The following is a 24,505-nucleotide window of genomic DNA, read 5'->3' as shown; positions in this document are numbered from 1 at the left end:
GAATGATTACTGGAAGGACCTTCTACTTATCACTTTATAGCTTCTATGCTACTAATCCTTAACTCCTGTCAGCCTCAAGCTTCACATAAAATTTGTCTCTTAAATCCTTTCCTGCTTGCTCTCAAACTTCAGCCTTGAAAATGGTCACTACTACTCTTTGTTCTAATCTCCATTATAACTCGAATGCCTTTAAACTTGTCTTACAACTCATCTTTGTAATTATTTTACTTTTCGTCATCTGAGTTCCTTCTCATTTCTATACCTTCTTAAAATTGAATATATCCTGATCTGTACCAAATCCTGATGTAGAAGGCTTCCTCAGACTTTCACAATATGACCTTGACCCACCATATGACTCAACTGATGTTGTTCTATCCATCATAAATCCATGTACAATAGGAAGCTTCTTTACAAATATACCACATTTAACCCTAATTCATTTATATCAGCTTTCAACTGAAAACATGTCCTATTCTTTTAAATGTAAGCAATTCCACCTAACCTAGAGTCAACAACAACTTTAATAAGCATGCAAATAGTCACCCATCTTATTTAATTATTAATGCTGAATTGAGAGCAATCCCTATTCAGTCTGTCTTTGTAAGCAGTCTCTAAGAGGCTGTATCTCCCTTGTTGCACCTGATTCCAGCCCACTCCAAAATTTCTCAAGTGCCAGTACACAATATACTTCTGCATCCTAAGTCCCCCTGTCTAACCTAGTGATATGGAACTTAAAAAAAATAAATACAGTATGCCAGAAAACAGTGTGAGAAACATGAAAGTAGCGAGTGCTAGTTGCTCAGTCGTGTCTGACTCTTTGTGCCCCCACGGATGCAGCCCGCCAGCTCCTCTGGCCATGGGATTCTCCAGGCAAGAGTACTGGAGCGGGTGGCCACTCCAGTGGGGGGCCACTCCCTTCTCCAGGGGATCTTCCCGATCCAGGGATCCACTCGCGGTATCCGATATTGCAGGCAGATTCGTTACCATCTGAGCCACGGGGGAAGCCCTATCTAAATACTATTGGCTCTTGCTTTTAGCATAGCTTGTCAAGTGTTCCAAAAACAAAAGTGCATCTAAATCTAGGAATACTGATTCAGGATACAGTAGTTAGAGTCACAAAGACCTACGTGCAACTTCCAGTTTACCTACTTGGAAGCTGTGTACAAGTACTCAAGCTCTGTAAGTCCCAAATTCCCATTTCCAAAGTAGAACTAATAATGGTCAGCCTTATGGAACTGTTGTGAGGATTAAATGAAATAGCACATGTAAAATATTTAAATCAGCACCTGGCATTTGTCATATCTACTACTAACTGTAGATACTTCAGTTCAGTCATCCATCTTATCTGACTCTTTGCGACCCCATGGACTGCAGCATGCCAGGTTTCCCTGTCCATCACCAACTCCCAGAGCTTGCTCAAACTCATGTCCAACGAGTCAGTGATGCCATCCAACCATCTCATCCTCTGTTGTCCCTTTCTCCTGCCTACAATCTATCCCAACATTAGGGTCTTTTCCAATGACTCAGTTCTTTGCATCAGGTAGCCAAAGTACTGGAGTTTCAGCTTCAGCATCAGTCCTTCCAGTGAACATTCAGGACTGATTTCCTTTAGGATGGACTGGTTTGAACTCCTTCAGGTCCAAGGGACTCTCAAGAGTCTTCTCCAACACCACAGTTCAAAAGCATCAATTATTCCACGCTCAGCTTTCTTTATAGTCCAACTCTCACATCCATACGTGACTACTAGAAAAACCATAGCTTTGACTAGATGGACCTTTGTTGGCAAAGTAATGTCTTTGCTTTTTAATATGCTGTCTAGGTTGATCATAGCTTTTCTTCCAAGGAGCATCTTTTAATTTCATGGCTACAATCACCAAACTTATCACATGGACCACAGCCTTGTCTAATTCAATGAAATTACAAGCATAGGGCCACCCAAGACAGACAGATCATGGTAGAGAGTTCTGACAAAATGTGGTCCACTGGAGAAGGGAACAGCAAACCATTTCAGTATTCGTACCTTGAGAACCCCATGAACAGTATGAAAAGTAGATACTTACAATAGAGCACTGCTCCTAAAAAAAATAGACCTAGAATCAAGATTTAAAAGCTGGAAAACATCTCAGAAATCACATTCCAACTGTAACACTCTGTAGATGAGGAAACAAAGTCCCAGAAAGTAACTAGAGCTGGCTTACCTGAAATCACTACACCATCTAATGACAGTTACAATTAAAACTTAGGTTTCCAAGTCCTAACTCAATATCCTTACTATTGCAAATATTTCTTGGCCATCTCTCTTATATCCATCAAGACACTTAATTTCTCTAATCTCAACTTCCTCAATGACAAATTATAGGTACAGGACAAGATCATGGGTCCTTCTAGCTCCAAAACTCTCGTTCCATGATTCACATGGGCCCTAAACTGGCTAACTGAAAAGCATGCCCATAGAAACAAGGTCAAATATATTTCCAATCTTTATATATACTTAGCTTTCTTGTAGATACTTTCAAGACTCTAAAATTTAGTTACTAATTATTAATAGTTACATGAAAGCAGTCAAGTCAGGAAAAAAAAGTAGCCAAGTCAATGAGAGACTATCAAAACTAATTACAAATTAAGTTACTTATAACTAAATTGGGTTTACAAACAATTAACTTGATACTAAGTGAAATGAAAGACTTTAATAACAGTTTTTAAATATCTAACATATAATTAAAACTGATCTACATATTTTAAGCAAGTTTGGACTTGCTTGATTCAATAAATATGGACAGACAGACCAAAAAATATATCAAAATAAGAATTTATAGTCTAGTTCTAAAAAGAGACTTTTTTTTTTTTTTTTAAATTTTAGGCCCTTGCTAGCTATCAGTGAAAGGTTGTTGCTGAACCACGAAAAGACACCGGGATTCTTGGCCTCCGGAGGAGAAGAATTCAATCCGGGGCCAGAGACGAGGCTTGATGGCTCAGAGCTTCTGTGTAATAAAGTTTTATTAAAGTAGAAAGGAGAGAGAGAAAGGTTCTGACATAGGCATCAGAAGGGGGCAGAAAGAGTACCCCCTTGCTAGTGTTAGCAGTGGAGTTATATACTCTCCAAGGAATCAAAAGAATGTCTGGAGGTTGTAAAGACCTCACCAGACCTACTCCCATAATTTACATTTTAAAATAACAGGATTAGCCAGAAGGTTTAATCCAGAGACTGTCCTCAGGCAGGATACACTCTTGTTATATAATCTTAAGGAATGTGGGGGGGGGGGAGTTTGTCCTTTCTTCCTCCTTGAGAATTCCAGACCCCTCTCTCCTTGGGGACCCCTAGACGTCTTCTCAACCTGCCTAGGAAATGACTCTGTCATTCCCCCTTTTCTTTTAGGAGAATTATGTTGCCAAGGGAAAGGGGCATCATTTTCATTCCATAACTACTTCCTGCTGTTTAGGGGCGTGGTCCCTAAATTGTTGAGCAACATATTCTCCTAACCCTCATATTGAGGGTCTTTGATCCAGGGGCCCCAAGTAATAGTTGGAGGAGGCTGTGACACTCAGAGGAGCTTGGACAACCATTTGTAAGTTAAAAGCCTTCATGCGACAAGAAACAAATCCAATTACACAATTACAGATGCAGGGAGCAAACAGCAAAAACAGAACAATCAGAATTATTGTAATTAAGATAGTTTTCCACCATGGGGAACTAGTTAACATCTCCCAAAGTGAGGCAACTGAGGCTTCAGGAGTATCCATAGCCTCAATCATCTTGTTCATGTGTTTAGTAAAATGAGTAACGTTAGTGCTCATATCAGGTATATATGTACAGCGTTGGGTATGAATAATGGCACAAGTTCCTCCTTGTGCAGCCATCAGAATATCCAAAGCCAATCTGTTTTGTAAGACCACCTTTCTAATTTGTGCTTGTTTAGCATTAAGAGCTGAAACAGCTTTTTGAGAATCTTGAAATGCCTGAGTAAAATTAGTCAAAGCATCCACTCGTAGCATAACTCATAACATCCACTCAGCATAACTCCTCTCTGGAGTTCCCAGAGAGGGAACAAACACTGCAGCCAAATTATCATACCAGTGAAATACAGACCTTGCCCACTGAGTTTTAAGGTGTGGTAAATTAGCAGGCTTTTTTGGAAGCTCTGAAAATATGAAGCCTCGAGTTAAAGATGTGCACCTGCAGCAGCTCCACCAGGCTGCACACGCTGGGCGTCAAGGCTCAACACAGCCCCCTATTTGTCTCTCGGGGCTCCTGGGGTGCCGGGGCCACAGTGCTGCCTCCACCCCAGTCACAGCCCACACTGCCACTGCCATCCTACCACCCATCGCGCACCACTTTTCATTTTTTAAGTCTAAAACATACCTGAGAGAACTAGGAAAGAGAAATAATAAAATTTCCTAAAGAACCTGTTGGCCATCTCAAAAATTCCAGAATGTGTTGAAGAACTACTATGTAAAATTCCAGAATCTAATAAAAATTCTAATCTACTGGCTATGAATTCTTGTTATAAAAGATATGCAGAATGTCAGTTTCAAAGAAGTAGAACACAAAATCCATAAAATTAAAATCCATCCTGAATAGTATCATCTCTTATAATGCAAAAATCCCTGAGAAAGACTATCCAAATAGCAGACGACTTGTAATTCAGGTTCCCAAGGAAACAGTCTGAGATGGAAATCTGCAAGCAGGTTTACTGGAACGAGCTCTCAGTAACCCTTGTGCGGATACAGAGGCAGCACGACTGGCCCAAGGGAGAAGCTGAACAGCACTGCTGTGCACAGTGCTGAAGCAGTCTCAGTAACGCCACCAGGAGCCCTAAGCTGGAACGGCCCTTCGTATTAGTCTCTAACAAAGACGAGAGGATGATTCTGTGCATCCCTACATCAACCAGGGATGAAATGTAGGCTGCTTCCAGGAAGGGGACAGAAACTTGGATGAGGAAGCAATGATTCCAAGCAATGAAAAGAATGTGCCTCTATCCTGAAGGGGGATCTATGTCCCACACCAAAGTGTCCACTGCAATAAATGTACCTTACTTGTATCTGAGATACGTATAAAGGGCTCGGAGAAGGCAATGGCACCCCACTCCAGTACTCTTGCCTGGAAAATCCCATGGACAGAGGAGTCTGGTAGGCTGCAGTCCATGGGGTCACTAAGAGTCGGACACGACTAGGCGACTTCACTTTCACTTTTCACTTTCATGCATTGGAGAAGGAAATGGCAACCCACTCCAGTGTTCTTGCCTGGAGAATCCCAGGGACGGGGGAGCCTGGTAGGCTATCGTCTATGGGGTCACACAGAGGCAGACACGACTGAAGTGACTTAGCATAGCATAAAGGGCTACACACTGGGGAAAGATGAGGGGGCGGAGCTCAGTAGAAAGAAAACACCCTATATCTGGCCGCTGTGGACACTGGAGGCAAGAACACACAGAAGCAGGGCCAGATTAGTCTGAGCTGTCCCCAGAAGAGGTCTAGAGCCCCGCCCTGCCCTAGTATTGGAGGGCCTGCTAGCTAGGTGGAGAGAGGCACGCTGTGTTTCACGGGGCGGAGACGACACTGACAGCTGAGACCTGAAAAAACATTTACTATTATTCTTATATTTTAATTTATTCTGTAGCTCGTTCTGGATTTTTTCCCTCTCTGTTGCTCTGGTTGTTTTTATTATTATCTCTAGACATTTGAGAACCTTATTCTTAATCAGTTTTATTTCCTTTACATACTTCTATGCTGGCTTTCTGTGGTTCTGTGGGGTTTTTCATTTTTTTTCTTTTTTGTTGTTCTTTAACTATATAAACCTTTTTTTATAGACTTCTATTTAACTTTTTGCTTTCTATTTTTTTTCTTTTTTTCACTATGTTTGTTAGTTTGTTTTCTTTGCTTTATTCCATAGTTAGTACTCTGTTTTGGTCTTGTCTTCAGTTTTGTGTTTTAGTTGGGTTTGTTTTTAATTGGTCAATATTTTTGGTTTCATTTGCTCACCAGGTCACTCTTACATTTTGTCTTCTTTGGATTGTTTTGGTTTTGTTGGTGTGTATGTATGTCTGTGTGTATGTCTGTCTGTCTGTGTTGGGGGGCAGGTATGTTCCTTTGGTTTTGTTTCTATTTGTCTGATTTTGCATTTACCATTTGTCTGGGGTACATTTTTTATTTCCTGGTTTTTTGTTTCTTTTTTGTTTGTTTTAATTCCTATTATTGCCATTCCAGGAAGAATGAAGAGGCTGTCACAAAGAGTTGGACACAACTCAGCAACAACAAATTGTCATAACAACCTGTGGGATCTTGGTTTCATGGCCAGAGATCAAGCCTTTGCCTCTGGGGTTAAATTTAAAACCAAAAATTTAAGACATAAATCTAAGACTAGAAACTATAAAACTCTCAGAGGAAAATACAGGCAGAATACTCTGTCATAATTCACAGCAAGATCTTCTATGACCTGCCTCCTACAGTAATGGAAATAAAAACAAAAATAAACAAATGGGACCTAATTAAACCTTAAAAGCTTTTGTATAGCAAAGGAAACCATAAACAAGATGAAAAGACAACCCTCAGAATGGGAGAAAATAGTTGTAAATGAAGCAACTGACAAAGGATTAATCTCCAAAATATACAAGCAATTCATGCCACTCAATATCAGAAAAACAAACAACCCAATCAAAAAATGGGCAGAAGATCTAAATAAACATTTCGCCAAAGATAAAGACATACAGCTCATAAACATCGCTTATTAAAAGAGAAATGCAAATCAAAACTACAACGAGGTATCACCTCACACCAGTCAGAACGGCCAGCATCAAAAAATCTACAAACAATAAACATTGGAGAGGGTATGTAGAAAAGGGAACCCTCTTGCCCAGTTGGTGGGAATGTAAATTGATACAGCCACTATGGAGAAAACCACTATGGAGAAAATGGAGATTTCTTAAACTAGCAGTAAAACTACCATATGACTCAGCAATCTCACCCCTGGGCATATGCCCTGAGAAAGCCACAATTCTAAAAGACACATGTACCCCAGTGTTCACTGCAACACTATTTACCATAGCCAGAACACGAGAGCAACCTAGGTGTCCATCAACATGACTGGATAAAGAAGTTATGGTACATATATACAATGGAATTACTCAGCCATAAAAAGAAACACATCTGAGTCAGTTCTAGTAAGGTGGATGAAACTAGAGCCTGTTATACAGAGTGAAGTAAGTCAGAAAGAGAAAAACAAATACTGTATATTAACACACATATATGGAATCTAGAAAAATGGTCCTGATGAAACCCATCTGCAGGGCAGCAATAGAGACACAGATGTAGAGAACTGACTTGTAGACACAGCATGGGAAGGACAGGGTGCAACAAACTGAGAGAGCAGCACTGACACATATACATTACCCTATGTAAAACAGAGAGCCAGTGGGCATTTGCTATATGGTGCAAGCTCAACCTGGTGCTCTGTAACCATCTAGAGGGTGGGAAGAGGTGGGAGGAAGGTTCAAGAGGGAGGGGACATATGTGTACCTATGGCTGATTCATGTAGATGTATAGCAGAAACCAACACAACATTGTAAAGCAATTATCCTCCAATTAAAAATAAATATTTTTTCATTACAAATGTAATAATGCACAGAGAGGGGATTTCACTTCAAAACGCTGTAAAACAGTCCACTATGCTGCAAGCCTAGACGTCTTTTCAATCTTCCTTTTCTGAACTTCTCAGATTTCCATGATGGACATGATTTATATTTGTAACCAGAAAATATGTTCTTTCATTATTTCTAAATATTTTAAAACTAAATCATTGCTTTAAATATTTACAAGTTGAAAACAGATATAATAAGATTATACCAGAAAAATTAATGCCTTACAGAACAAAATAAACATATATTTCCTTACCAGAAATCTAACTAAATATGATTTACCTCTTAATCAACCCCCACAACAGTGCATTTTGGCATGGCACTAGACAAAGAAATTCTTAAAACAATATCCAAATATTACTCAGCTAATAAAGTCCAAATAAAGGATCACTGAGACTCTAGAAAAATTTTTACATTAGCATACATATGTAAAACTTAACCACAGTCTAATATTAAAAATTAAAATAAGGAGGAAAATGTGCTTTTAAATCCCATCTACTGGTATGAGCCATGCAATACTTAAACAGACGTCTATGCAACTAGGTTATTCATGTTATTGTATTAAATATATCAGTCATAGTGCATGCAATGGCCAGGATCTATCCTAATGTAAAATACCCTATCCTCAATACCACAGCTCATATTGAGAACACAGTCCAAGACAATCAGGTTATATGACCCCATATCTATTGCCAAGTGACCAAATGTGATCACCTGGACCCAACAGCAGCCATCCACAAGCTAGGTAGCAACCAATAAAAATGGCTCAGTGGCAAAGCAAACAAACAAACCCCACTGTGAAGAATGAACCACTGCTGAATTTCAAGCATAGGCCTTTAAATTGCAGACCATGAAGAAAAATGACTAGTCACACAAACTGGCACTAAACAGATACATAATGCAGCCATGAGGTAAATAAGAGTATAATCCAGCCAAAATACCATTGCTTCTTGAGAGTGCAGAAGCTCTTAAAGAAAAAATTAGAGAGTTAAGAAAATTAGCTAGCACCAAATGAACCTAACCAGAACTATAATCACTGTTTCCAAGCCAGAGTAAAGCTTATATCTAGAATGATCTGTAAAAGATGTGTTTCATGGTATCACAATTCCTAGAAGGAAGAATCTTAAGAATCAAATGACCTCACTCCACTCCCAACCTCAGTTGACTAAACCAGCAGTGAACATCTGACCCAGAGGAAGCAACTCTATTACTGGCCAACCAGACTTTTACACATTATCCAATAAGAAAAGATAAGGAGGACATTTTAGATTCTTCTCTTGGGATATGGAAGTTGAGACATCTGGCCAGTTGGCTATGCAAAGGTAAGGTGAAAAGCAAGTAGAATCATGTGGCCAGATGCTCACTTGAGCATACTAAGCAAGTAACAGCAAGGAAGATGGACACAGGATGCAGAGACCGAACGCCACTGGTCCATGACATTGTGTGAGATAAAAGAGAGGCCTCTCCTCCTGACACCATTCTAGGTTCCACTGTCTACAGACCCAACTGTACAGCAATTCTTGTTCTTAGATCACTTTGAAAACTTACAATAAATCCTTTTCAACTTAGACTGATTTGAGGAAGTTTATAATCCTTGAAAATAAAAGGCACTTATTAGAATATTGTCCAAGTATGATAGGTTACATTCATGCATTTAAAATTTAATTAACTACTGTTTCCTCTCCTCCATATATCATGGAAAAGTAAGTCTGTGCTCCTGTTTCTGTGCCCTTGCTTCCCATCCAATCATTTCTCCCTATGACCCTCCTGAAACCGAACTAGGTATGACCTAACTATTCAGGTTCAACCTGGCTCCAGAGTTCTTTACCATTCCATCAGTGGACACTACTCAATCCTTATCTGACTTCATGTCTCTTCAATGTGCACACATACCTAATACTTGCCTCAACTAGTCTCCTGAGTGCTGGGCCTAGTGAATATCTATTGGGATGTCCAAACCTCTAGTTCACACTCATCTTCTCCCCAAAGCTGTTCTTCCTCCTCCTCTATTCTTCATCTTAGTCCATTCCACCCAGACTACTCACAAGTCGATAAGTCCTATTAATTCTCCTAACATTCCTGAAAATCTATCCTTTCTCTATTCCCAAAGCCATCGTCTGATTCAAGCTTTTGACAGCCTCTGGGAGGTAGAAATTCTGATTCAATGGAGGAACATGGCTATCTTTTTTTCTTTTTTTAAAAAATGATTCCAAATGATTCCAATGTGCAACAATTTTAGAAACTAAAAAGTTACTACCTTTTAGCCAGCCTCTCCCTTAATGGCGACATCCTCTCTACACAGCTACCAAGTCAACATACATCATTAAAAATACTGGGTTGGCCAAAAGGTTTGTTCAGGTTTCAACATAGGATGCTACAGGAAAAAACCAAACAATGTTTGGTTCAACTCAATACATCGAGTATCAAATATTAACAGAGGTTTTCAGTTCAGTTCAGTCGCTCAGTCGTGTCTGACTCTTTGCAACCCCATGGACTGCAGCACGCCAGGTTTCCCTGTCCATCACCAACTTCTGGAGCTTGCTCAAACTCATGTCCATCAAGTCAATGATGTCATCCAACCACCTCATCCTCTAGCATCCCCTTCTCCTTCTGCCTTCAATCTTTCCCAGCATCAGAGTCTTACACACTAAGAAACAACAACAACAAAATCCCCCTAAGGGAACTCAGTCTACCAGTGAAGTCCAGTACCACAAAAACAATGTAGTAAGTTTTGCAGATATCTATATACTAAGAGTTTTAGTATTCTAAGCTACTATAGGGGTTGTTGGTTGGCTTACTTGCTAAATCACGTTCAACTCTTTTTGACCCCATAGACTGTAGCCCGCCAGGCTCCTCTGTTCATGGGATTTCCCAGGCAAGAATACTGGAGTGGGTTGCCATTTCCTTCTCCAGGGGATCTTCCCAATCCAGGGATAGAATCCATGTCTCCTGCTTGGCAGGTAGATTCTTCACCACTGAGCCATCTGGGAAGCCCAAACCACTATATATTATATTAAATGTTTACTGAATGCTGGTTCTGTGGTGAGTGCTTCATGAACATTATTTCATTTAATCCTTCTACAATACTGTAAAGTACATATTTGGCTCAATTCACAGATAAAGCAGTGGGTACCAGAGAGTTTGAAATCTTGGTCTAATTTCAAAAACCCATTCTCTTAATCAGTATGGGGTGCTCTGGGAGAAGAAATAAAAAGCAAGCAACTTTTTTTCTTAGGTGATACTAACTCTAAATACCACCTAAACTGAGCAATGTGGACAAGCACTGGTAGGACAACAACCGAGAAGAGCAAAGCACTTATATAGAGATGTGAAGGGATGGGAGAAGAGAGAAAGTTGTGGGAAACCCACTAAACAGATGCCGAGGTCAATGAATATACAGAGAGGTAGATGGAGATGAGTGTGAAACGGAATCTTTGTTCCCCAAGGAACCAGAGCAATATGGGCCTTGCATGCCAACATAGAGAATCTAGACATCTCCTATGGGCACTGAGGAGTCACTAACAAATTTTAGAAGACTGATTGACCTTATTCACTTTCTACGAAGACTACCTGGAAAAATATTTTTGAAGAGTCTTATTACAAATTTGATTAAGAACTTTCTGTGGCTCTATATTGTCTATTGTATAATATCCAAAATCTTCTCCTGTCTTATTTCTTATAACTATCTCCACTGACATGTAGAAATATTTACAATTTCCCTAAGATGTCCTAGGCTGCTTCAGGTTTTTGCATCTGCATGGTTCCCAAAAATGCCTTCTGTCCCTCGTTCATCCTTGCCTGAGACACTCAGGCTTCTGCAAGGCCTTCAACATTTCCATTCCTTATCTCCCTCCCTCCCGCTTCAGTTCACTGCAGTTCACTTGGGTGGTGTCATTTGCACATCTGAGGTTCTTGATATTTCTCCCAGCAATCTTGATTCCAGCTTGTGCTTTCTCCAGCCCAGTGTTTTTCATGATGTACTTGGCATATAAATTAAATAAGCAGGGTGACAATATACAGCCTTGATGCACTCCTTTACCAATTTGGAACCAGCTGTTGTTCCATGTCCAGTTCTAACTGTTGCTTCCTGACCTGCATTCAGATTTCTTAAGAGGCAGGTCAGGTGGTCTGGTATTTCCATCTCTTTCAGAATTTTCCAGTTTGTTGTGATCCACACAGTCAAAGGCTTTGGCATAGTCAATAAAGCAGAAGTAGATATTTTTCTGGAACTCTTGCTTTTTTGATGATCCGACAGACACTGGCAATTTGATCTCTGGTTCCTCTGTCTTTTCTAAATCCAGCTTGAACATCTGGAAGTTCACGATTCATGTACTGTTGAAGCCTCGCTTGGAGAATTTTGAGCATTACTTTGCTAGCATGTGAGATGAGTGCAATTATGCGGTAGTTTGAGCATTCTTTGGCATTGCCTTTCTTTGGGATTGGAATGAAAACTGACCTTTTCCTGTCCTGTGGCCATTGCTCAGTTTTCCACATTTCCAGGCATAGTGAGTGCAGCACTTTCACAGCATCATCTTTCAGGATTTGAAATAGCTCAACTGGAATTCCATCACCTCCACTAGCTTTGTTCATAGTGATGATTCCTAAAGCCCACTTGACTTCCCATTCCAGGATATCTGGCTTTAGGTGAGTGATCACACCATCGTGGTTGTCTGGGTCATAAAGATCTTTTCTGTATAGTTTTTCTGTGTATTCTTGCCCTCCCCCTCACACCATAGAATTACTTTTTCTTTTGTGATCACATTCTTCCTCTGGGTATCTACTGACACATCACGTTGCTTTGTAATTATTTAAATTTAAGTATCTGTCTCACTCCATTAAAACTCTTGCAGAGTTTTACTATTAAAACTCTGCATCCCAAGCCCAGCCAGTTATCAGTACAGATGTTCAACACTGTGACAAATGACTACACACACAAAGTATAAAAAATAAATAAATAACAAGGGAGTGATAAGAAAAGCATTCCTTGAATAAATCTGGAGTACGTAATAATAAAAAAACATTAACAGTAGCTAACATTTCTAGAGAACTTACTCTGAGCCAGATACTGTAGTAACAGTGTCACATGTATTAATTCACTTAATCCTCACAGCTGTATCAGAAGGGTACTATTATCATGACCATTTTAATGAAACACAGAGAACTCAAGAAACTTGCCCAAAGCTACCCAGCTAGTAAATGGGGTGCAGATGCCTCTCCAGGCAGTTTGGCTTCAGAGTTCAGGTTCTTGACCAACTTACTATCTCTTCAGCTCCAGCAAAGACCACCCATGTAAGAAAACAGTTCTAGCCCTGGTTCTTTCATATCTTCATTTCTTTTTTATTCTTAACACACTAAAAATAAATATACACAGTGAGAAAAAATTCTACTTCTCAAAATTTGCTTCAGTAAGTGAGTAATAATTTCATCAAACTTACATGTGTAACTAGTCTGGGAGGACTTCCGGAACATCTTAGTTAGAGCCTTCCTGCTGTTTGCTTCTGGGGCTCTCTGTGCTTTTCCTTCCGATCACTCACCCAAGGAACATAAGTGACTGTTTGAACAGTTCCACAGTTCGCCCCTGGTTACTCAGCTCCACAGGGGTTCACGTCTATTTTCCTCCTAAGTGCATCCACATCACACAGTAGACACAAAGATGTATGAGAAGGAGATATGTTCAGGTCTTTGCTATTCATCTCTTTCTTCTGCTCCCACGGCCATCATCATAAGGCAAATCGTAATTGCTTTGATTTTAAAATCCATCTCCTCTGATCTCTGCCTGTACTCTCCTACGGTCCTATAATATGCATCACATGCAACACTGACAAATTAATTTCTTCTTAAAACATTCTTTTAGATGCTCACTCAGCAAACATTACCTCCTACTATGTGCCTGAAGGGAACCGAAATATGTAACCCTAAAATATGTCACTTTGGCACATTGATTATTTTTAATTAAAAGCGCTTAAACAGCAGGTCCAAGAACAACACTCTGACCCTCCTTTTGAGTAAAAATTACTAGGCAGTCAGTGTACATCTCTGAGACCTCGGTCTTGTTTTCAGTAAGCAACCCGCTCCATTGTCCTGAACTCCTGGAATGTGTCTTTAGTCTGACAAATTATCAGCACTCAGATCCAGGGAAGGGCAGTAATTAAATTCTGTTCCATATGCTAAACACCTACTGATCACCAGGTGATCATCACCTTATTGCCAAATTCAGACTTAAATTGAAGAAAAGTAGGGAAAACCACTATTCAGGTATGACCTAAATCAATTGCTTACGATTATACAGTGGAAGCGAGAAACAGATTTAAGGGATTAGATCTGACAGACAGAGTGCCTGATGAACTATGGATGGAGGTTCATAACACTTTAAAAGAGACAGAGATCAAGACCATCCCCAAGAAAAAGAAATGAAAAAAAGCAAAATGCCTGTCTGAGGAGGCCTTACAAATAGCTGTGAAAAGAGAAAAGCAAAGGAAGAAAGGAAAGAAATACCCATTTGAATGCAGAGTTCCAAAGACTAGCAAGGAGAGATAAGAAAGCCTTCCTCAGTGATCAGTGCAAAGAAATAGAGGAAAACAATAGAATGGGAAAGACTAGAGATCTCTTCAAGAAAATTAGAGATACCAAGGGAACATTTCATACAAAGATGGGCTCGATAAAGGAAAGAAATGGTATGGACCTAACAGAAGCAGAAGATATTAAGAGGTGGCAAGAATAATACACAAAAGAACTATACAAAAAAGATCTTCATAACCCAGACAACCACGATAGTGTCATCACTCACCTAGAGCCAAACATCCTGGAATGTGAAGTCAAGCGGGCTTTAGGAATCATCACTACGAACAAAGCTAGTGGAGGTGATGGAATTCCAGTTGAGCTATTTCAAATTCTAAAAGATGATGCTGTGAAAGTGCTGCACTCGATATGCCAGCAAATTTGGAAAACTCAGCAGTGGCCACAGGACTGGAAAAGGTCCGTTTTCATTCCAATCCCAAAGAAAGGCAATGCCAAAGAATGCTCAAACTACCTCACAATTGCACTCATCTCACATGCTAGCAAAGTAATGCTCAAAATTCTCCAAGCAAGGCTTCAACAGTATGTGAACCGTGAACTTTCAGATATTCAAGCTAGATTTAGAAAAGGCAGAAGAACCAGAGATCAAATTGCCAACATCTGTCGGATCATCGAAAAAGCAAGAGTTCCAGAAAAACATCTACTTCTGCCTTATTGACTATGCCAAAGCCTTTGACAGTGTGGATCACAACAAACTGGAAAATTCTGAAAGAGATGGGAATACCAGACCACCTGATCTGCCTCTTGAGAAATGTGAATGCAGGTCAGGAAGCAACAGTTAGAACTGGACATGGAAAAACAGACTGGTTCTAAATTGGTAAAGGAGTATATCAAGGCTGTATATTGTCACCCTGCTTATTTAATTTATATGCTGAGTACATCATAAGAAATGCTGGGCTGGAGGAAGCACAAGCTGGAATCAAGATTGCTGGGAGAAATATCAAGAACCTCAGATATGCAGAAAAGTGAAGAAGAACTAAAGAACCACTTGATGAAAATGAAAGAGGAGAGTAAAAAAGTTGACTTAAAACTCAACATTCAGAAAACGAAGACTGTGGCATCTGGTCCCATCACTTCATGGCAAATAGATGGGGAAACAGTGCCAGACTTTATTTTTTGGGGCTCCAAAATCACTGCAGATGGTGACTGCAGCCATGAAATTAAAAGACTCTTGCTGCTTGGAAGAAAAGTTATGACCAACCTACACAGCGTATTAAAAAGCAGAGACATAACTTTGCTGACAAAGGTCCATCTAGTCAAAGCTATGTTTTTTCCAGTAGTTACATATGGATGTGAGAGTTGGACTATAAAGAAAGCTGAGCGCCGAAGAATTGATGCTTTTGAACTGTGGTATTGGAGAAGATCTCCTTGGACTTCAAGGAGATCCAACCAGTCCATCCTAAAGCAAATCAGTCCTGAATATTCACTGGAAGGAGTGATGCTGAAGCTGAAGCTCCAATACTTTGGCCACCTGATGCTTACTCACAATGGCAACACAACATAAGGTACACTATAGCGAGGGTGAGGGGCGGGGTGGAGAAGCAAGAGGCGATCTGTATTCTTCATAAATGTCATAAATTACGAAGAAATGCTCTGGTAATGTTTCAGATTAACAGAAGCTAACAACTACATATAATATCTAAACCTAACCGTGACCTCCCTGGTGGTACAGTGGATAGGAATCCGACTGCCAATGCAGGGGACAAGGGTTCAATCTCTAGTCCAAGAAGACACCACGTGTTTTGTTTCACAACTACTCAGCCCACTGGCCTGGGGCCCATGGTCTGCAACCAGAGAAGCCACCCCGCCCACAACTAGAGAAAGCCCTTGTACAGCAAAAAAGACCTTGGGCTATCAAAAATAAACAAATTATTTTTAAAAAAAGAAATAAATAAACCTAACTGGACCCTAAACTAGTAAGGGGAAAATACTACAAAGGACATTATCAGGTCAATTGAAAAAAAATGGAATTATGAATAGTAAATAGAATCAATGTAAATTTATGAAGTTGGCAACTATACTGTAGTTATGTAAAAGAACATCCCTGTTCTTCATTGAAGCTTTCAGAGGTGAAAAGCCATAACTGGTCCTCAAGTGATGCAAGAAAAAAAAAAAAAAATTACACATATACAGAGAGAGAAGCATGTAAGTAATAAAGCAAACAGGATAAAATGTGAACAATAAGTAAATCTAGATAAAGAGTATACAGCTGTTTCTTGTATTATTTTATTCTTTTAACTTTCTGTAAGCTTGAAATTAGTTCCAAATAAAAGTTTAAAAGTATCTATGTATTGCACTGTCCAATACAGTAGCCACCAACTATATAAGGCTGCTGAACATTTAAAATATGGCCTGTCCAAAGTTAGATGTGCTGTTAGTGCAAAATACAAATCAGATTTCAAAAACTTAGTATAAAAAAAATCTCATCAGTAATTTTTATGTTGACTATATGTTGAAATATTTTAGATATATTGAGTCATTATATTGACTATATATTGTGTCAGAATAAATCTATTTTAAAAATTAATTTCACGTCTTCACTTTTTTAAAAAATGTCTCCTTGACAGTGATTATCTTTATTCATTTACTTGGCTGCGTTGAGTCTTAGTGGTGGCTCTCTGGCTCAGCAGTTGTAGCACACAGGCTTAGTTACTACTCGGCATGTGGGATCTTAGTTCCCCGACCAGGGTTCAAACCTACATACCCTGCACTGCAAGGCGGATTCTTAACCACTGGATCACCAGGGAAGTCCCTCTTCACTTATTTTAAATGTGGCTACTAGAAGCTTTAAATCACATATGTGATTCGTATTTGCATTGGACAGGGCTGAGCTAGATGGTCAAGAATCTCCACGATGAGGTGTGACACAATTTTAAGTTTCTCTCTCAATTTCTTTCTGCTGTAAGCAGACCTCTATCTCTTGGTTTTAAGCTACTTAAGGGTAAGAATCAGTTTTATTCACGGCTGTACCTCCAGTATCGAGCACATATCCAGTGTTATTTAATATTAAACACTTGTTTATTGAAAGGCAATATGCAAAGAATGGAGGGATAGCAGGAAGAATGAAATCATTCTTGTCTCTGAGTCTGTTTATACTGTAAACTCCTTCCTAGAATGAAAGTAACTCTCTTCCTCTGCTAAGCATCTTCTTCAAAACCCCATCCCTCCAAGGAGACTCTCCACTCACACAGGTTCATTCTGATCAGTTCTCCTCTGTACTACTACAGCCTTCATTTTCTGTATAATTCATTTAGGCACTTAATCATATAAATTCCCTGAGAAATTTAGATCTCATATTTTTCCCATATTTTCCACAATGACTGGCACAGTGCTAACCATATCAGTTGAGGAGCAGAGAAAAGGGGCAGGGGGATGGATTGAGAAAATTTGGCTTTAGTCTCAGTTCTGACACCTACTGTGTTGCTTTAGATAAAACACTTTATCTCTCCCTTTCTACTCTCACTTTTAAAATCAGAGAGACCCATTAACCATAAAAAAAGACTTCTGTTTCCACAATTCTAGAATTAAATTCATTTTTTCTTTAGCAGTATTACCAATAAAAGCAAATCTAATACACTTAAAGATCTCAGTTAAATCAAAGTAAAATCCCTAAGAATGAAATGGCAACAAAGCTTATAAACTGCCTTAAGTACTAAATGCTGGTGTCTTTCCAGCCATGAAGCTCTTTAAATCCACATTTCTCCTCAAAGCCTGTTAAGCAAAACAATCAATACAAACATATTAGAGCTACCTCAATTTTTTTTTTTCCAGACTTTTACAAGCCTCAAAGAAACACTTTTTAGTAGCTAATGGAAGAAAGAAAAAACAGAAACTAAATTTTCTATAAAGTACCCTGGTACCTTATTGGTGATGTTCAAAGATTCTGAGTTACAATTGACTATAAGCACACTGTTTCTTTTTTCAAAAATGCTATTTAAAGTACACTATTCAGAGGAAAATTACAAGAGTTAAAATGAAAAGGTCATGTAAAAAACAGAATGTTAAAAAAGTATGCAATTTAATTTCAAAGCATGAACACCATTTCAAACAAATCTCTAACTAAGCCACCTTCAGTCAGTTCAGTTGCTCAGACGTGTCCAGCTCTTTTCGGCCCCATGGACTGCAGCAGGCCAGGCCTCCCTGTCCATCACTAACTCCAGAACTTACTCAAACTCATGTCCATTGAGTCAGTGATGCCATCCAACCATCCCATCCTCTGTCGTCCCCTTCTCCTCCGAGTCACCTTAGTTTTAATCTTGTATCTCATGACCTCTTCTGAGAAATAAGATTATCAAGATGGGAGAAAATAAAATGGTTGCCATGGTACATAAAGATTCAAGTTATACTTGTCAGTAAATACCACCTGTGGAGTTTAAACTAGTAATACAAATTACAAGGTTTCTTTAAGGATTTATCCAAATGCTCCTAAATGCTGAGCATTAACACTGACCCATCTATAAGATTAGAGCCGAATTCCACCCAGGGGACTCTAGCCACCTCTGTAGCCTCACCTCCTATCAATCCCTGCACATCATTTGCCTACCTAAACTTAATTGTTCACACTCCCCTTAATATTACATGCCCATTTTATGACTTCTGGTCTAGGCAGCCACAGTTCCCTCAGCCCAACCAGCCTTCCCCTCTTTCGAGCTGCAAATATTCCCTCCTCCCAGAAGCTCTTCCAGATCACCCAATACCCTCCCAGGAAGTGGCCTGCGGGCACTGTTCATTCTTCCGTTACAAAGCACTTCCATTACTTTTAAATGGCCATTCCCTCAACCAGCTGTGAATTCTAAAAGGAGGGCCCATATCTTACTTAACTGGTTCCTAGGCCCCGAGCAGATACTTTGCATTTACTGCCACTCAAGAATACTGAAGGGAAAAAAAAGTAGTAAGCTGTGAGATACAATTCAAACTTTTCTATAAAGGAATATATAAATTTAAGACAGCGATTTTCAGCCAGGGCAATTTTGCCCCCAGGTGACATTTGGTAAAGTCTTCAGATATTTCCGGTTGTCACAAAAGTGGGTAGGGGATTGCGGGGGGAGGCGGGGAGTGCTATGGCATCTAGGAGGTAGAAGCCAGGGATGCTGCTAAACATCCTGCAATGCAAACTACAGCCACTACAACAAAGAATTATCCGCTCACAAATGTCAATAATGCCATGTTGCCAAGTGACTTACAACATCTCAGCAATAACCAGAATAAATTCCCACCTTGTAGTTTCACCTGAAACTTCTGGAGCCATTGATGTGTATGCACCAACACTCAAAATGCCCTTTATACAACTGTAACGCTTAAGAACACTAAACCAAGAGTACCTGAAAGCTGCTGTACCTCTGAAAACTAGAAGCTATTCTTAAGTCAGTAAACACTTTGTTTCACTTATAAACTTCAAAGCAAACCAGAGGCAAGCTAATGATCATCTTCAGCTGTGGGACTACATTACAAAAAAATCTGAGGCATGAGGAAATGAGTTCCTCCAAGTGTGAAAAAAGAAAACTCTAATCAGTGCGAGTAAACCATGCACAGATGCCTTTAAGGTTGAACTGATGGCCAGAGTAAAGCGTATGCCCTTGCTACTGACAAAAACAGCACTTATCAAGATTTCAAAAACTGACAAAACATTGCAGAAAATCATCAAATGCCAATACAAGGTGGCAGATACAGAAATTAACTCTTTCTCCCCCTTATACATGACCAAGTTTCATGTGACTTGAACGTTTCACAAAGCTCTGCAGGCGCAAGGACACTCCCTTTCTCTACAGGGGATGACTCAACTCTCTTCAGCACCTTCCTGGACTGCATACTACAAGTTCAATAAACTCCTTTTGTGCTTGGAACTAGTTATCCTACTCCCTCAAAAACCGGCTAATGGGTTCGGCACCAAATTTTCAACCATTTCTCTTTTTGTTGCACTCCCATTAGGCTCAAAAAGAGTTTTAAAAAAGCTAACCAGACAAAAACTTGAGTTAACAGTAACTCTTACAGAAAACATTTTAATTCTTATTCTAGGAACTGATTCCTAAACAAAACACCTCCAGCTTTCCAATACTTAATCTTTATATCTTAAGGTTTTTCCAGATCTGAAATGGACACAGCACTGGCAGAAAGTAAAGGAGCATTCCGTTAAGTAAAGCTTACAACTGATTTATTCTTGGATAACTCCAAAAAGGTACTAGGCTGGCAGGGGAAAACGCATTTTTAATTGGAGGAGAAAAAAAGTTGCCAACTCTGAGTAATATCTTCCTTCGCAGCTGACTTTGCCAGTTAGGTGTCGGTACCGCCACTGGGCCGATGCTAGGCCAGGCTTCACCACATCACCCTGCGGGGTCGCCCAGCTGAGGTAATGAAGCCGCGTGTGGCAGGTGCACCTCGTGGAAAGTTGGGGGGCACGCCAGGCGGGGCGCTGTGGGAAGCGGCGAGCCCGCCTGCCCCGGGCTCCCAGCGCGCGTTCTCCGGCCTGGCGCGCGGATGGCGGGCCGGACCCGCAGGCACTAACTCTCCATTTTCACAGCCACTCCAGGTTCTGGAAGGAGCGTGCGGGCACCACACCCTCCCGCGCGCACTGACAGCCCGCGCGAGAGCCGGGCCGGGGCCTGGGCGTGCGGAGCCGCGGGGGACCAGACGCCCGGCCCCGGCCTGCTGCCCAGCCGCCGCCCCGCCCGCCCGCCCTCCCTGCCCCTGCGGCCCGCCCCCGGAGCAGACGACCGAGGCCTAATCGCCGCCCGGGCTGCGGGGCCTAAAGGAAGGAGCCCGCGCTGAGGAGGGAGCAGCTTCCGCGTCCCCGGCTCTCCCCTCACGTGCTCCTGGAAAGACGGTTTCTCTCTCTTACCCTCTGCAGAATCCTCCTTAACATGGTTTAAACACCACCGGCGCCGCCGCGGTGACTCTCCGAACCTTCCGCGGGGGCCTCTCACTACTCGGGGTGCGCGGGCTGTAGGGACTGAGCCGGGAGAGGACTGGGAGGAGGACGGGGCGAGGCGGTGGCGGCGGCCGCTCGGGCGGCCCGGACTTCCCCGCAAGCTGCGAGAGGGAGCGCGCCCGAGAGAGCGACGAGGTAGCCAGGGAGCGCCGCCCGCCTGCCAGGTCTTCCCCCGTAACTGACAGCGGGGCGGACCCACCCTCCACCGCACCGCCCTCTCGGCCTGTCCATCCACGGGAGGCGGGGCTAGAAGGGGCCTGGCCCGCAGCTGCGACCAATCGAAAGCGGCGGCGGCGTGGGTGGTTGCGTGACGGACAGGCGGCAGGACGTGGGCGCCGCCGCCGCTCCTTCCGGCTGGTTGGGGGACGCCACGGCCGCCGAGCGCATGCCCGCGCTCCGTCGGAGGACGCTCCCGCGCTCAGACCGCGTACCCGCTAGGGGAACCGGTGGGGGTACGTGACCGCGACACCAAGAGGGATCTCGGGGCAGGTACCTAGACTGCACCTCAGACTACTCTGTAAAATTTGTCAGTGTGACCCTGGCCTTGACCGTACCTGAACGGGACCGTCATTTCTGCTGGAAGCGCTTAGTCCCTGGGTGGAAGCAAAGGAGAGAATCACAGACACGATTAACCGGTCTGATAGGCTTCTCTCCCCTGGTCCAATCCCTGGCTCCTTTCCCTTCTCCCTTCCTGCTCCTAATGTCAACCGAAGAGAAAGTAAAGAACCAGAAGAAACAATAGGAAGAAACTGGAATTTGAATTAGCAAGAGAAGTTTGGGGTTGTCTGTTTTGGACTATAACAACAATATTTAATGGGGTGATGTCGTTAACATGTTGCACTATCTAAAGCCCATGCTTGGTCCATTCTCCTAAGAAATTTTAAATCCTCTTCTGATAACAGATGTATATGAAGTGAATCGACCTTAATGCGTCTGTTTCATAGATTAAGAAAAAATAATGAGGTCACGGATAAACAGTTTGCCAAAACAAGGACGTGGACTTGGAAGTGGTCCTGGAACTGACTTCCAGCCACGACATCATTATTTACACTCAAAAATCACAGCTGCGAAATCCTACCATTCTGGCAGTATTCACAAGCTAAGAGGTTCGACTTTATGGTGGGGGTGGGGGTGGGAACTTTAATAGTGTTTAAATAAGGAAAGTAAAAGAAAGGGAAAGTGTAGTCGCTCAGTACTGTTAGACTCTTTGCGGCCCCATGGACTGTAGCCCTCCAGGCTCCTCTGTCCATGGGATTCCCTAGGCAAGAATACTGGAGTGGGTTGCCATTCCCTCCTCCAGAGAATCGTCCTGACCCAGGGATTGAGCCCAGGTCTCCGGCATTCCAGGCAGATTCTTTACCATCTGAGGCACCAGGGAAGCCCTTAAATAGGGAAGGGAGAAGAATGCAATTAACTTGCTGGAGGTGCTGATCTGAAGTCTACCAAGCAATGAATGGAGTGCTTATTAGAAATACAGGTCTTTTGAAAAAAACGCAGCAAATATTATTTTCCAATTAATTAAGGTTAAAAATGTTTTGTAAAAATGTAAATAAAGCATTATATAATGTAATATGTTGTTTCTATCCAAACATGTCTGTTTTTTAATGTGTGTGTGTCTATAGTGCCTACAACTGATATATTACTCATCACCATCGATGACAGTGCACTTAAATACTTCCAGGCAAACAGAGCAAAGCAATGGTACTTTATTGTCAGACAATATGGGAATATTTTCACTAACATAAAAGTGATAAAACTGTGATATAATAAGTATATATTTGGTCCCTGCCCCTGAGTAATATGTTGAGTGATAGGGTAATAAGAGCATCTTTTGTTGTAATGTTTGATTTTTGACCCTGGTTCCAGACACCAGAGCTTCTAAGACCCTTGGAATCCGAGTCTTCAGTGTCTTTTTGCATGCCAGTAAATGGTTGGGTGTCCCTAGATAGCTTTAGGATGGGTGCTGAGCTACAGAAAAACCAAATCATGATTATAAGGTTGGAATTTTCGAGCCCACATTCCCCCTCCACCTTCTGGAGGAAGAGGAACTGGAAGACAATCACCATTGGCCAATTAAATAATCAATTATACCTATATAATGAAACCTCCATAAAAACCCTCAATAATGAGGTTTGGAGAACTTCAGATTGATGAGCATCAAGGTGCTGGAGGATTACCTGTCTGGAGGGTATGGGGAACCTGCCCTATACCTCTCTTCCGTATGGCTGTTATGGAGTGGTAACCTTTGTAATAAACCAATAAGAGTAAATAAAGTATTTCTGTGAGTTCTGTTAGCAATTATATGTGTTTAGTTGTTTCAGTCCTATGGACTGTAGCCCACCAGGCTCCTTGGTCTGTGAGATTTCCCAGGCAAGAATACTGGAGTGTGTTGCCATGCCCTCCTCCAGAGGATCTTCCCACCCCAGGGATCAAACGCACATCTCTTATATCTCCTGCATTGGCAGGGGAGTTTTTTACCAATAGCAACACCTGGGAAGTCCTGTTAGGGATTATAGCAAATTGTATAAGCTGGAGAGAGTGTTGTGAGAACCCCCAATTTATAACCAGTTGGCCCAAAGTACAAGTAACAACCTCGGACTTCCAAGTGGTATCTGAAGTAAGGAGCATTTTTGGTGGGACTGAGCCTTTAGCCTATGGGGTCTGTGCTAACTCTGGGTTGTTAGTACCAAAACTGAATTAAATTGTAGGATACCTGGGTGGTGCCTGGAGAATTGGAGAATTGCTTGGTATGGAAAAAAGCACACATTTGACATCACAAGTGTTGTAAGCAAAGAAAGGAAACAGCTTTTTACATTTAAAGTGACATATTTTGTTTTTTCAAAAATTAGTTTAAAGCTGCTTATTGATGTCACATGCTAAGGCCTTCTCCACTGAAATTCTCCAGTGGAATCTTTTGACTAATATAATAGATTCTCATCTACTGCTTAGCAAGATGGGTTATTTAAAAAATCTGTATTCTTCCCTGCAGCTTATGATAACTCCATCACTGGAATAATATGCTAGAGAACTTAATTACTCCAAAGGAAAATAAGCAGTGGGTGAAACTTCATCATGTAAGAATATCCTTCATATAATCTAGCAGCTTCCCACACAAAACAGTCCAATTTAACGTAGCAAGCAAATAGCAAGTGCATGCATGCTCAGTCATGCCCGACTCTTTGCTTCCCAATGGACTGCAGCCCACCAGGCTCCTCTATCCATGAGATTTTCCAGGCAAGAATACTGGAGTTGGGTTGCCATTTCCTTCTCCAGGGCATCTTCCCAACCCAGGGATCAAACCCGGAACTCAGGCATCTTCCACATTGGCAGGCGGATTCTTTACCATTAGTGCCAGCTGGGAAACCCTCTGGCT

At 41.4% G+C, this 24,505-nt stretch overlaps 1 protein-coding gene across 2 annotated transcripts in view; it reads right to left on the bottom strand.

Annotated features, from left to right (window-relative positions):
* EEA1 (early endosome antigen 1) overlaps positions 1–21,362 on the bottom strand; it is a 130,555-nt gene extending 109,193 nt beyond the window's left edge. Inside the window, exon 1 of one of the 2 annotated variants that reach the window (XM_070370926.1) lies at positions 21,043–21,362. In XM_070370926.1, coding sequence (XP_070227027.1) covers positions 21,043–21,066 — 24 coding nt within the window. In that variant the 5' untranslated portion in view covers positions 21,067–21,362. The remainder of the gene's footprint in view (positions 1–21,042) is intronic. The other variant, XM_070370927.1, reaches the window with a different exon arrangement.
* Positions 21,363–24,505: the final 3,143 nt, after the last annotated feature.

Source organism: Bos mutus, chromosome 5, assembly GCF_027580195.1.
Source record: "Bos mutus isolate GX-2022 chromosome 5, NWIPB_WYAK_1.1, whole genome shotgun sequence".
In the NCBI taxonomy this organism is placed as follows: Eukaryota; Metazoa; Chordata; class Mammalia; order Artiodactyla; family Bovidae; genus Bos; species Bos mutus.
The sequence above is the reverse complement of the archived record's forward strand: the minus strand, read 5'-3'. Positions and strand labels throughout refer to the sequence as shown.